This window comes from Stegastes partitus, unplaced genomic scaffold, assembly GCF_000690725.1.
Source record: "Stegastes partitus isolate 25-593 unplaced genomic scaffold, Stegastes_partitus-1.0.2 Scaffold56, whole genome shotgun sequence".
NCBI classification, from domain to species: domain Eukaryota; kingdom Metazoa; phylum Chordata; class Actinopteri; family Pomacentridae; genus Stegastes; species Stegastes partitus.
The window spans coordinates 94,159-106,613 of record NW_007577787.1 but is presented as its reverse complement, the minus strand read 5'-3'; the positions used below and the strand labels follow the sequence as shown (position 1 = coordinate 106,613).

The 12,455-nt window shown below is 39.9% G+C and overlaps 1 protein-coding gene across 1 annotated transcript; it reads left to right on the top strand.

The window, feature by feature from the left end:
* Positions 1-1,261: 1,261 nt before the first annotated feature.
* Positions 1,262-12,026, top strand: chaf1b (chromatin assembly factor 1, subunit B). Its single transcript, XM_008275616.1, has 14 exons — positions 1,262-1,280; positions 1,640-1,800; positions 2,849-2,981; positions 3,125-3,245; positions 3,784-3,887; positions 4,012-4,108; positions 4,227-4,311; positions 4,742-4,835; positions 4,958-5,027; positions 5,121-5,212; positions 5,328-5,487; positions 6,868-7,431; positions 9,058-9,146; positions 11,363-12,026. The coding sequence occupies exons 2-14, from the start codon at positions 1,675-1,677 to the stop codon at positions 11,461-11,463; spliced, it is 1,836 nt and encodes a 611-aa protein (XP_008273838.1). The 5' UTR covers positions 1,262-1,280; positions 1,640-1,674; the 3' UTR covers positions 11,464-12,026.
* The last annotated feature ends 429 nt before the right edge of the window (positions 12,027-12,455 follow it).

Genomic DNA, 12,455 nt, shown 5'->3' with positions numbered 1-12,455 from the left:
ATTTGTGGGGAAAAAATTCAACAAAACTTGATATTCTAGATGATCATGTGATTTTATACATCCATGTTTTTGGGGAATAAAGTACACATTTCAGAAAGCATTAAATTCTTTTGTTCTCTTTAGATTTTCAGATATACACTATAAACATGTCAATTACTGATTTATTTTTCTGACTGATTGTTTGCTTGTTTGATCAGCTCTACATGATGTGAAATAATGATTGCAAATACAAAAAAAAGGCCAACTTTCAGGAGTGCTGCCTTGGAGCACTTTTGTGTCCCCACCAATGTCAAAATCAAGCCTACTCTCTTGCCAGGCAGAGCTGAGTGTGAAATGATGGAATTGTTATCAATGAACATATTTGCAAAAAATTCAAGTGTACCTGTTCAGTGAGGCTGACCTCAAAAACACATAAAAAAATTTGATTACCCTTTAAAGTACATCATTTATTCTTTATTTTTATGACATATGGTAAAGCCATGATCTTAAGAAAGACAACTTTGGAAAACAGACACTGACAAATAACTCAAGTAAGTTAACGTACCATAGTTCCCCAGAGCTTTCAACCACACTGTACAGTTTTCAACAGTGGATAGTGCTCGTTCAGTTGGCACTTGATGGTGAATCTGCTCATGCTAAGAGACTCACCACTAATACAGATCATAACATTTAATCAAAAAAGCCCTAGGAGAAAGCTAGTAAGTGAACCAGGAGTTTTTTCTCCAGATATATGATATCCATTTTTAAACACATCTTTGCCTCACAACTCCAAACTCATGTACACCAAAAAAAAAAATGAAGATGTGATCTTACAGGACTTCAGAATCTTTATGCTTTTCCAAATATGGGCCAGTCATAGCTGTACCCACACAGACAGAAGTGGCCATTGTTGTGAATCATTTTAATTACATTTCTCTGAGTTGCCTTTTCTTCTGTACAATGTGTTGTAGTCGTCACTGATGCTTTTGTAAGCCAGCATCAAGACTCAAATGGCTTTTGTGAAGCTGTTGAATGAATCAGCAAGTGAACTGAGGCCCTGTCACACAGCTAAATAAAAGTGCTGTCACAGAAAAAAAAGAAAACAAAAGAAATGATAACGTGATAGTGACATAGTGACATTTTGAGAACTTGAAATGTATCATTTTTGACAGTATCCAGAAACGTCACCGTTATTCTCCTCCTCTTCCGGGATTTCGTCCAATCACTGAAGTGGACTCGAGCGGAAGTTTTGAATGAGTCGTACGCGGGAATTTACCATTTACAGCTGGACAGCGTAGAAGGTAAAATACTGCAACTTGCTTCTACATTACTTCAGTTTGACGAATAAACAGACGTACCCCTTGTGTATTTGTCACGAACGCACTTGTTAGCTGATAGCAACACATTTTCCAGGATTTGGTGTTTGTCCACAGCGTTAGCCGCGAAGCATGCCAACAAACCGGCTAAGTTTACTGCTAACTGGATTAGCTAGCTTTAGCATTTGTTCTTGTGACAGTATATCCAGATGTGTTGTTTTTATCAAACTGTGTTGTTCTGCCGAAGCACAGGGGGTGTTTAAGCAGTTTGTGATAACTACTGAGCTGATATAAGTTCACTGAAAAATAAAACAAGTGTACAATATATGTGTTTTTATCTCCAGAGGTCGGTTTTGGATATTGAAAATTAGGGGGGAAAATGAAGGTGGTAACGTGTGAGATTGCATGGCACAACAAGGAGCCAGTCTACAGTTTGGACTTTCAGCACAGCTCAGATGGACGCATCCATCGACTGGCCACAGCTGGAGTGGACACCACAGTCAGAGTGAGTGGAGCCAATGAATACATCTGCTTTTGTTAATTTTAATGACCATGTGGTGTGAATCTGTGCACATGCATTTGTCCAGTAGAGAACCGTGTAACACAAAAGTCAACGCAAAAATGTTACTACACATATGTACAACAATTAGGCTGTAAGAAATATAATTAGACCACCTGTATTGGCAAATATTGAAGCATAAAGTAGCTTCTCTCGTGTCACAATAATGATGTCTTATGGTGGCAAGAAAAAATATGTGAACCCCTGTTGAATTGTATGTATTTCAACTTCAACTGGTAATAAAGTGTGTTTTATATGCATTTATTAATCCCACAGTGGAGACATGTGTAGGGTTAAAGCAACAATTGAGACATCAGTTGAAAAATAAAAAAAATAACAAGAAATATACATAAGTACTGATGGTGCACAGAGTCCTCTGAATGTGGAAAATAATGATATTGCACAGCGTTATTCCATATGTCACTGACACTGCACAGATTCTTCTATGAGTAGAAAAACACTGATATTACACAGATTCTTTTATTTGTAGGAAAAATGATAATATATTGTCTTTTTGATGTGTAGAACATTCATAACGCCCATGTTTGAATGCATTGACACTGCACCAGATTGAAATGTGTTTTTCAGTGTGTCTTCTACTGAGAGCAGTGCTGATTGTAAAGTTTGACAGCAGCAGGAAGGAAGACTCTGCAGTATCTCTACTTCACAAACTGTGGGTGAAGCAGCCTGTTACTGAAGGAGCTGCCCAGCGCTGTCAGTGTCAGGGGGTGGGACATGTTCTCCTTTAGAGCTGGCAGCTTAGCCATCATCCTCCTGTCTCCCACCTCTTCCACTGGGTCAAGAGGGCACCGCAGGACTGAGCTGATGTTCTTTACCAGCTTGTTGAGTGTCTTCCTGTCTGCTGCTGCCCCAGCATACTACTGTAGAAGATGGCTGATGCCACCATACAGTCAAAATAGTATATGGTGTCCTATGTGGCTGGACCTGTTTACCGAGTGTGTTTAATTGACCTTTTCTCCTGATGCTGATGCAGCTGTGGCGCGTGGACACAGGTCCAGATGGGAAGGCAGCGGTGGAGTTTCTGTCTAATCTGGCCAGACATACCAAGGCTGTCAACGTAGTACGCTTTAGCCCCAATGAAGAGCTGCTTGCTTCAGGAGGAGATGGTACGTCATATGCAATAAATAGAAGCTAGTTAAAATGTGTCTCTTTTTAAAATACGTTGGTGATATGTTCTCAAAACAGAGGAGCAATTTGAAAATAGATTGATTTCGAGTCATTTTTGTTTGTTTGTTTTTATTTGATACAGATGCAGCAATCCTGCTGTGGAAGCTCAATGACTCGAAGGAGCCTGAGCAGGCCCCTGTGTTCCAGGAAGATGATGATGCTCAGCTCAACAAGGAGAGCTGGTCCGTGGTCAAAACACTAAGGTAAACAAGAACAGGTAGTGCATGTGTCTAGTGTATTACTTATAGGAGCATTGTGTATTTCTGCTGCTCACTTTGCCGCTGCAGAGACGGAATAAATGATTCCCATCAGTAAAATATAAGAGTCATAGAATCCTATACCCCTATAAATCTTAGAAACAACTGCGCAATTCTGCTTCTGCTTTTAGGATCTCATTTTATCTTCTCACTGATATCTGTCCTGACTATCTTTGTTTGTTTAGACTTACTATGGTCAGGCAAATGAGACAGTTCTCATTTCAGCATTTTAAGATAATATTTAAATGTTCTGAACATAGGCGTCTGCTTGTTCTGGCATCTTTTAATGTTAAATAATGTGTTTTACAGTTTGTATTGTAATTGTAAATATCAGAACAACAAATCGTTATATTAACTCAGTGCAAACATTAGAATGCCTAACTTAAAACACTGAGGTCAAGCGAAGCCAATACAGTGTTTGATTTGATTTGCTGCAAGGGTGCAGTTTTACATAGAGATTTGCTATCATTTGATTGGTTTCCAGGGGGCACATAGAGGATGTGTATGACATCTGCTGGACACGAGATGGAAACTTCATGGTGTCTGGATCTGTTGACAACACTGCTATTATGTGGGACATCAACAAAGGTTTGTTTGTGATTATAGATCTGTGTGTGTGTGTGTGTTTTGCATAAGTGTATGTTTTATTTAATCAAGTTCTGAGTTGTATTATTTGTATTTATTATGTTGCTGCAACTGTTTTTACGTTTAGGACAGAAGCTGTGTATCCTGAATGACCACAAGAGCTACGTACAGGGTGTGACCTGGGATCCTCTGGGGCAATACATTGCCACTCTCAGCTGTGACAGGTAGAAAGTAGCTATGTTCAGTTTCAGCTTTACAAATCTTTGGGTCTAATCTTTATTTAAGTATTGTATTTGATGTTGCTTTACAGTGGCCTGATTCTGAAATGTTTTTGTCCTACAGGGTGATGCGTGTGTACAGCACTCACACGAAGAAGAAGGCCTTCTGTATCAGTAAAATGAGTTCTGGAGGGAATGCAGAAGGAGAGGTCAGTGGAAAAAAAAACTCTTGCTGTTGTCTTAGGTGCAGCAAAATCCCAAATTTAAGAACTTTTCCCCCCAGAATTCTGTATTTTGTCTGCAATTTGCTGGGTTTCTCTGAAATAAAATCATTAATTCTGAGCCTTTAAATATGCAAATCCCTCCTCAAACCTCCTACATTGAACCCTACTATCTTAATTTCTACCCTTTACATGGACCTTTTTAATGGTTTCCTCCTCAGCTTTCTATTCTCACTCTTGCTCCTGTCTTGACCACTTGTTCCCCAAAGCAAGTTTAATTCCTTATATGTGATCTTAAAAATATAAAACTGACCTTTTTGCTATCTTTAGATAGGTCTAATAGCTCTACCAAATTGCCCAGTGAGTGAAACATGTTCCATAAACGCTCACAGTGCTGTAACTATGTGCACCTTTGCAGGTCAAGCAGTACAGAATGTTCCATGATGACAGTATGAGGTCGTTCTTTCGCCGTCTCTCATTTACGCCTGATGGGTCATTCCTTCTTGCCCCAGGTATGCACACAGCATACTCAAAATGTGGCTTTTATCAGCAGAAATCTAATGTTGTTGTAACCAGTCAAACCTGTTTTCGCGAACCAAATTTCCTCCTCTGTTCTCATCTTTTTAAATCTCAGCTGGATGTGTGGAGATTGGAGAAAACATCATAAATACCACCTACATCTTTTCCAGGAAGGGTCTAAAGAGGTAGCTTTTCTGGCATGTTATAGCATTTACGAGTTATTCAGAGTCTTAATAACACTCCTAAGTGAAGTTCAAACCTCTGTCTGTGTCTTTCAGGCCAATCGCCCACTTGCCGTGTCCATCTAAAGCTACTCTGGCTGTGCGCTGCTGCCCTGTCTACTTTGAACTGAGGACCAAAAAGGGAGAAGGCAAGGGCATACAAACAAGACAGATTCTAAAAGCCTTTAACTCTGATTTGTTTGTAGCTCTTGTGTTTTCTTCTCTTGTACATGTTCTTCATTTTACACTATTTATCTCCAACAGACGGTTCTACCCAGGCTCTTCCCAATGTATTCCAGTTGCCGTATCGTATGGTGTTTGCGGTGGCCTCCGAAGACTCCATCTTCCTGTACGACACCCAGCAGACCCTTCCGTTCGGCCTCGTGTCCAACATCCACTATCACACACTCAGCGATCTCACATGGTAAACAAACACTTTCTTCTTATGTTGTCTTTTGTAGCTATTGTTTTTGTGGTACTGAAATGTGGTGGGTGTCCTGGAGTTTGATATTAATAGATAATACATTTATTTGTATAGAACTTTTCAAATAAAAGGAGGAGCAAAGGTCCTCAGTGAGCGGTAAGACACGAATATGTACATACAAAAAGAGTGTAGTATATTATATTTAAAGTGAAGTGCGATAATTTACAATCAAAGGGCCGTAATTTTGATTTGACATGGAAAGTGTGGATGGTGTTTGATCAAAGATGTAGGTCAATTTCTGTATTTTCACTTTTTTCACAAGCTTTAATGTATCGAAGGTGGCTAACAAACAACAAATATGGTGGTCGATCAATATAGTTTTTTTTTTTTTTTTTCAGGACCAATCTGATTATTAGTCATCAAGGTGACTGATAACTGATATTTAGAACCAGTGTACACTTGCAGGAAAAATGGAAATGTTGCTGTCAAAATTTAGAATAACACAAAACACCGACACAAAACTTCAGTGAAATGTCTTTGTATGTTTCTATTAAGTTAAAAGAGAACTTTTCAACATTTATCCTTCAGCATCAGTTGGCTAATACTCATGACATATAGGCAACACATCAGAGATAAAGATCCAAGCCAAAATAGTGCATATTCAAATTCATGTATTTTGTTAGGAAATTATTTAAATAAGCACACAGGTAGTCGCACAACACTGAATATCAGATCAGGCAGGCCGACAGTTGGTTGGCCCTTAGCAACCAGTAATGGAAAATTAAAAAAAACAAAACAAATAAAAACCAGCAATGAGTATCATGAGATACATACAGAATCACACAGAAGTACAAAGGCTGACGCCAAGGCTGCTGCCATTGTCACCAAAAACCATCACTGAAAGAAAAACAGAAAGCAGGGGGCACTGTATCACATTCACAGCTACTAACAGGCCATACCACATTTTGTTTGAGAAACCAGAATCAATCCACATAAAAGGATCTCATCATTCTGTTTGTGTTGTGTTTAGGAAGGGAAGGTAAAAATCTGTCTCATGAAAGCCATTTAGGCTTCAGCACACAGCAGAATAATTTTCATACTTAAGAATATGTACATTTGGAAGATGCCCCTTTATTCGACTGACTTGCACTGCTAATCCTCATATTGGTTTTGGGTTGATGTTGAAATACTATTTCTCAGAGTAAGGACCGTGGATTTTGTGCCTGATATGCTCGATTTGAATTTCATTAGGAAGCAGCCTGTCATGGAGGAATTAATGAGCGAGCAATAAATGTTCCTTTGTACATGTGACAATGTAAACTGTGCGTCTCGTGCATGTTTTGCCCTTCCACTGACATGATTTTACTATGTCCTGTTTAGGTCTCGGGATGGTTCCTTCCTGGCTGTGTCCTCCACAGACGGCTACTGCTCCTTCCTGTCCTTCTCTCCAGGGGAGCTGGGAACTCCTCTGAAGGAGCCGCCCACCTTGGAGGTCTTTGTCCCAAACAGTGGCGTTGAGAAAAAGGGCAAGAAGGCATCAGCGGCCAAGAGTTCACCTCCCATGTCCCAGCCATCCAGCTCGGCCCCGGCTCCCGCAACACAAGCCGGTCATGGCAAAGACGCCCCCTCTGTCACCCCCCCACAGGAGAAGAAGAACACCCCCACTGCTAAAGCTAAACTTCACCCCCGTAGGATCACCCTCAACACCCTGGAGGGTTGGGGGAAGCCCACTACCCCTAAAGCCACAGCTTCTTCAGCGCCTCAGACCCCAACATCTGGGAGCAGAAGTGCACCGTCCACTCCCCAACCACGTGTCGCTCCATTAACCCCCACCAACTCAGCCACCGCCCAGCCTCGCACCAATTCCCCCACTCCCTCCACACCAAAAGTCCTCAAAGGTGCGAAGACTGCTGGAGCCACCACGCCGAAGGGACCCACCCCAAGGTGAATATAAGCAGAGCTGTCTTGTGTGAGTCCGTCAGGGTCACAGAAAGTAAAACAGGGAATTAATATTTTACTCAGCACTGGTATACTTAAAAAAAATCAAAGTATACCGGAGTAAAATATTAATTCCCTGCTAGTAGGTTCTTCTAGGAATGTGAGAGTAAGGGAGAGTGTATCAAAGCTACAACTTCTGCTTTTTGTTCAAAACCCAAAGATGTTTATTTCACAGAGAGAGAGAGAAATCAGAGAATACGTCACATTATTACTTCATAATGGCTTCAAACATTCATATTTTCTTTAAAAAGCTAAAGTATTGATAATCATTACACACTAGAGGTTAAAAGGGTATGCATACCTTCTTTTTGTGTTTGTGAATATGTTCTTGATTGATTTTGTCAGCCGAGCTATGTGGATGTTTTTAAGTAAGTAAAAATCCAATCATGTATTTCATTGCCAAACCAGGCTTCCAAAAAGCTTCACAGTTACATAAAAAGACAACAAAAAGGCTCGAGAATAAATATTTAAATCAAAGACACGCAGAAGCAGAAAAGGACTTGTAAAAGAATGAGAAAAATTGCAGCAAGGGAGCATCACTAAAATCCCTTTGAGATCAAACAGATTTTGCGATGAGATTCAAAACACTGCCGAGTTTTCTGATCTGACCCCCAGGGGAGACCGTTCCATAATCTAGGAGCAGGACAGCAAAAGCTTAGACACCACAAGCCTTAAACTTTTGGGGGAGAGACCACCCACTGATACATGGAGAAGGCAAATTGTGTAATGCCTCAAAGAAAAAGCAATCAGACTGAAAGTTAGTGACACCAGTTCAAAAGTGATACAAAAGGCAGTGAAGTAATTATTAATCATGTAACGTAGAAATAATGCAACTTTTATTTCTGTGTCAGCGAAACCAATCTGAAATTTAAATGTGGTTATTAAAAGTTCTGTTTAGATCCAGCGCAGGTAGTGTGAAGATTCCAGGTGCTCCCTAATGCAGGACCACATATGGTAATTTATGGAAATACTGGAACTATTCAAATGTGTTCTGACTGTCTCACACTGACAGGGTTTGCTGCATCCACCTCCCTCCCCCTGTAATGATTAAAGTAACTAAGCTGATTATCCTGAAAGATGCAGTTTACAGAGAGGCGTGTGAACAGCAACAAAGCACTGTGTTCTTTAAAACGTGCCTTGTTTTTTCCCTCTACTTTTGAATATTCTTCAAAAAAGAAAACTGTAGGAGAAATATAAATAGCTTGACTAGGGTTGTGGTGTTTTTGTCGGTTTGCATGTACTCAGCACTGGCAGTGTGAACAAAGCCCCGTCTGGTATGAGGGATTCGTTGGACCCCCCACTGACTATAAAATAATAATCGCTCTGACAGACTGCTCATAGACAATAGCAGGCCTGCACATGCTTTTGTTTAAGTTTTTATTTTTTTGCATGTGTAACTTCAAATGTTTGACTCATTTCAACTGTTAGGCAACAATTAAATCAGATGAACAAATGATTAATACAATGGAAACATGATTTACTTTGTCCTCAGGAGTTTAACATGGTTGATTATCATGTTTTCTGCTTCGGTGTTAAGTTGATCGCCTCTTTAACATTTGTGTTTCCTTACAGGAGGGTATCTCTGACTCCCGTCGCAACCCGATCTCCAGCTGTTAGTTCACTTTTTGGCACTTCCTCTTCGATCGATAAGGCAAAACATGGTTAGTGAGAGCAGCTGCTTTGACTGCTGTCCTTCTGTGTAGTAATTTTGCAATGAGCAACTTTTGTGATTGAGCAACTTGATGTGAAACTTTCTCTGCCTCAGTCACCAACCCTGATTGATCAGGGTTTCACCAGTGGAACTTCTTCTTTCCTGATACTTTGTCCCTCACCTCAAGCTCCACATTGTTATTCATTTTTTACTTTTAAGTAAGGTAACATGAGCCTAGCGAGTGTTTTAGTTCAGAAATATAAGTCAGCGCTCTGCTGGGACTGTATGAATGTATGTAATTGGAGAAAAAGTGACAATTTTAAATGATACTGACAACAAATTGTATTGTCACCTCATGTCCTGATCCTTTTAATTAGATCAGAACTGGACCAATCAAACTGTTTGGTTCATTGCATCCCCAGTTGCGATCACTGTACGAGGTGTGTCAGAAAAGTTCCAGGGCTGGTTTCACAAAAGATAGATTTCAAACCCAAACGACCAGTTTCCCCCTACAGACGATCAACCAGCACGTCTGCATAGAGATCCTGCAGCGTTTGCTTTGTTCATATGCATGAGAAGAGGTGAGAGTTTGGGCAGGACAAGCCGTGGCTGCCTTATCATGACAATGCGCCTGCGAACAATGCCCTGAGCATCTTGCTACTCACCCCACCTAGTTCCGTGTGATTTATTCGTATTTCCCAAGCTCAAGGGGGTTATCAAGGGGACCCGTTTTGAAGACATGGACGACATTAAGACGGCTGTGACGATGGAGCTGCGGAGGGTCCCGGAATAATCATTACTTCGAAGGGGAAAACTTGTAGTTTGGATTTGAAATATATTGTTTGTGAAACCAGTCCTGAAACTTTTCTGACACACCTCATATATTGTTGTGTCATTATATACCATCATAAATCACTTCGGCCACATGTACCCTCTGTTTAAGGTAACTTTAAGGAGAGCAAGTCTGTTTTTATGGGTGCTATTGTGCTAGAGCTTAAAATCTCTTGACCCAAAGTATTTATTTTGTTTATTTATTTAGGTATAATACAAATTAGACAGGCTGCAGTCAACCAACTGATTGGTTATGGGGGGGAAAAAAAATCTGCACATTATCTCTGGATTGACTAAATGATCCACAGTGCCCTGAGTGCATTCCCCCCGCTAGCCTTATTAGCTGAAATGCATTATAAATAAACACAAAAAGCTAGTATTTGCAGCATATTTTACAGACTTGGAGCAGACCATCATGCATTCACCCATATTCACATGATTTCAGAAAACAGACTTATATCAACCTGGGGTCCCAGCGAAAGAACTACTGGGAAAAATAACACAGATGAGTTAACGTGCTGTTTTTTTTTTTTTTAGACAATACTTGCTGGTTGTTGTGCTGTGGTACGCAAACTGGTGTTAGTAAAGGGTCCACCTGACATTTGGCCATCCGTTTTAACAACATGCATCCACACTGACAACTATTTTCACGTGGTGTCAGTTAGCTTAGAGTCGACTCCCAGTAAACAGAAACGTTAAATGTGTTAGACTTGGGAGTTTCCATTAGAATGGGTGAGTTCAATGTTGTGAAAAACGAGGGGGATTTTACAGGTTTGTTTATTCCTCTCATCCCCAAAAACAATGGATTCATTCTGGAAGGCCATTGATGTCGCACTATTCTCTTTATTGGAGTAACACCGGCGATTGTCCAACCAATGAGAATGTAGTTGAATGAAAGCACATCAACCAACCAGTCAGACTGGAAACTACAGCCCCACAACTTGGGTTTTGTTTTTGTAGTTTCTGACCTCATATTCAGTTGTAGTAACTACTGGTTACTTTTCAAACAAGTTCAGCTATTGGCTGCCAACTCATGCTTTTTCTCCAGTTATGTTTCTTAAGAGATGTAGTGATTATCATTGATTTCAGCAGTTATCTTGCTGATCACAGTGTAGCTGTTGCTGATGGCAGAAACTATCATAACAACATCAGGTAATGAAAGTGGAATTTCACAAAATAAACCACTTGACATTAGAATAATTGGATATCAGCGGTGCTCTGTCTTGAACATTTCTACCATTATCTCGTGTGTGTTTTACTGTTCATATTTATTTTTAGTTGTGCTGCATAAATGTTAATTAGAGGTCTCACATTCTCTCACATCCCAGCAGAATATTACACAGAGAATGAAGTGTACCCTTCTGTCACTGATCCCTTCATTATGTTTTCCACCAGAGCGTCCTTCTCCTCCCACTGATCCCGTGTGCCAGCCTCCAGAGTCCAAACGGTCCAAGACCAGTGACCCCCCAGGAAAGAGCAGTGTCACCCAGGATTAGCGTTCACTGGAGTCAGACTCGAGTGCATGCAGCAGAGGGTGGCAGATAAAGACGCTTCAGTATAAAACCACTGAGGCTCCCCGTGGATGTTACACCATAGTGGAATAGCACTGTGTCTGCTCTCATATTGTCTGTACTTGATCTCATTAGACGATGCTTTACAGTTCACTTAAAGTACTCTGTTGGACTCCAGTGAGTATTTTGGAAGTAATTATTTTTGTAGTCATGTGTGTTTTATATCATACAGTAAACTGGTAATTAGGTAATTGTATTATATTTGATTTGTGTGGCATTTAGAAGTTTAAGTGTTGTTGTAAAGAGGAACATAGTCTCACTTCTTTTCAAGAACACGTGATTGTGAAGATATAACCGAACCACAAAGTGACCTAAAGAAGACAAAAAACAAGCACTTCAAGAGTTTGTGCCTTGTGTTAGCTTTGACTGTACAACCTGAGTCTTACTTGCTGAAGACTGTTCAAGGTAAAAACTCCAATTTTCAAGCATTTAAGTGTCATTTTTCTTTTTGTCTAATAAAGAGCGTTTCATATCGAGTGCAACTTGAAGTTGTTTGTCACATGGTGTCTTAAGTACAAGCAGCTGATAGTTATGTAGCATGTTAGGAAATAAATTCACATTTTCCTGGCAGAAATTAAATCTGAAACCAAATAGATCTAAAGATGTACATCTCTAACACTGAATTAATGCTGAACATGTCCCTGAGTAGCTTTGAAAATGTTCAATGTGTGAATGTTTGTCTCAGTGTATTCAACACTGAAATATATACATTTCAATTATTGAATTTTTCATGTTTAATTATTCAGCTGTTAAGTTATAAATTCTGAAGGTCTAAATTATGCATCATAAGCACCGATGCACATAAGCTACTTGAAAAACAATGAATTCTACATTTTCTTGACTGACCCATAAGTATTCAAACATACTAAGTCTTCAAAAATATGTGTATCATTGACTACAAGGTTAATAAAGCGAAT

Coding starts and splice junctions, on each gene's coding strand:
- chaf1b (XM_008275616.1), top strand. CDS start 1,675: ATGAAGGTGGTAACGTGTGAGATTGCATGGCACAACAAGGAGCCAGTC. Junction 1,801..2,848: donor GAGTGGACACCACAGTCAGA/GTGAGTGGAGCC, acceptor ATGCTGATGCAG/CTGTGGCGCGTGGACACAGG. Junction 3,888..4,011: donor TATGTGGGACATCAACAAAG/GTTTGTTTGTGA, acceptor TTTTACGTTTAG/GACAGAAGCTGTGTATCCTG.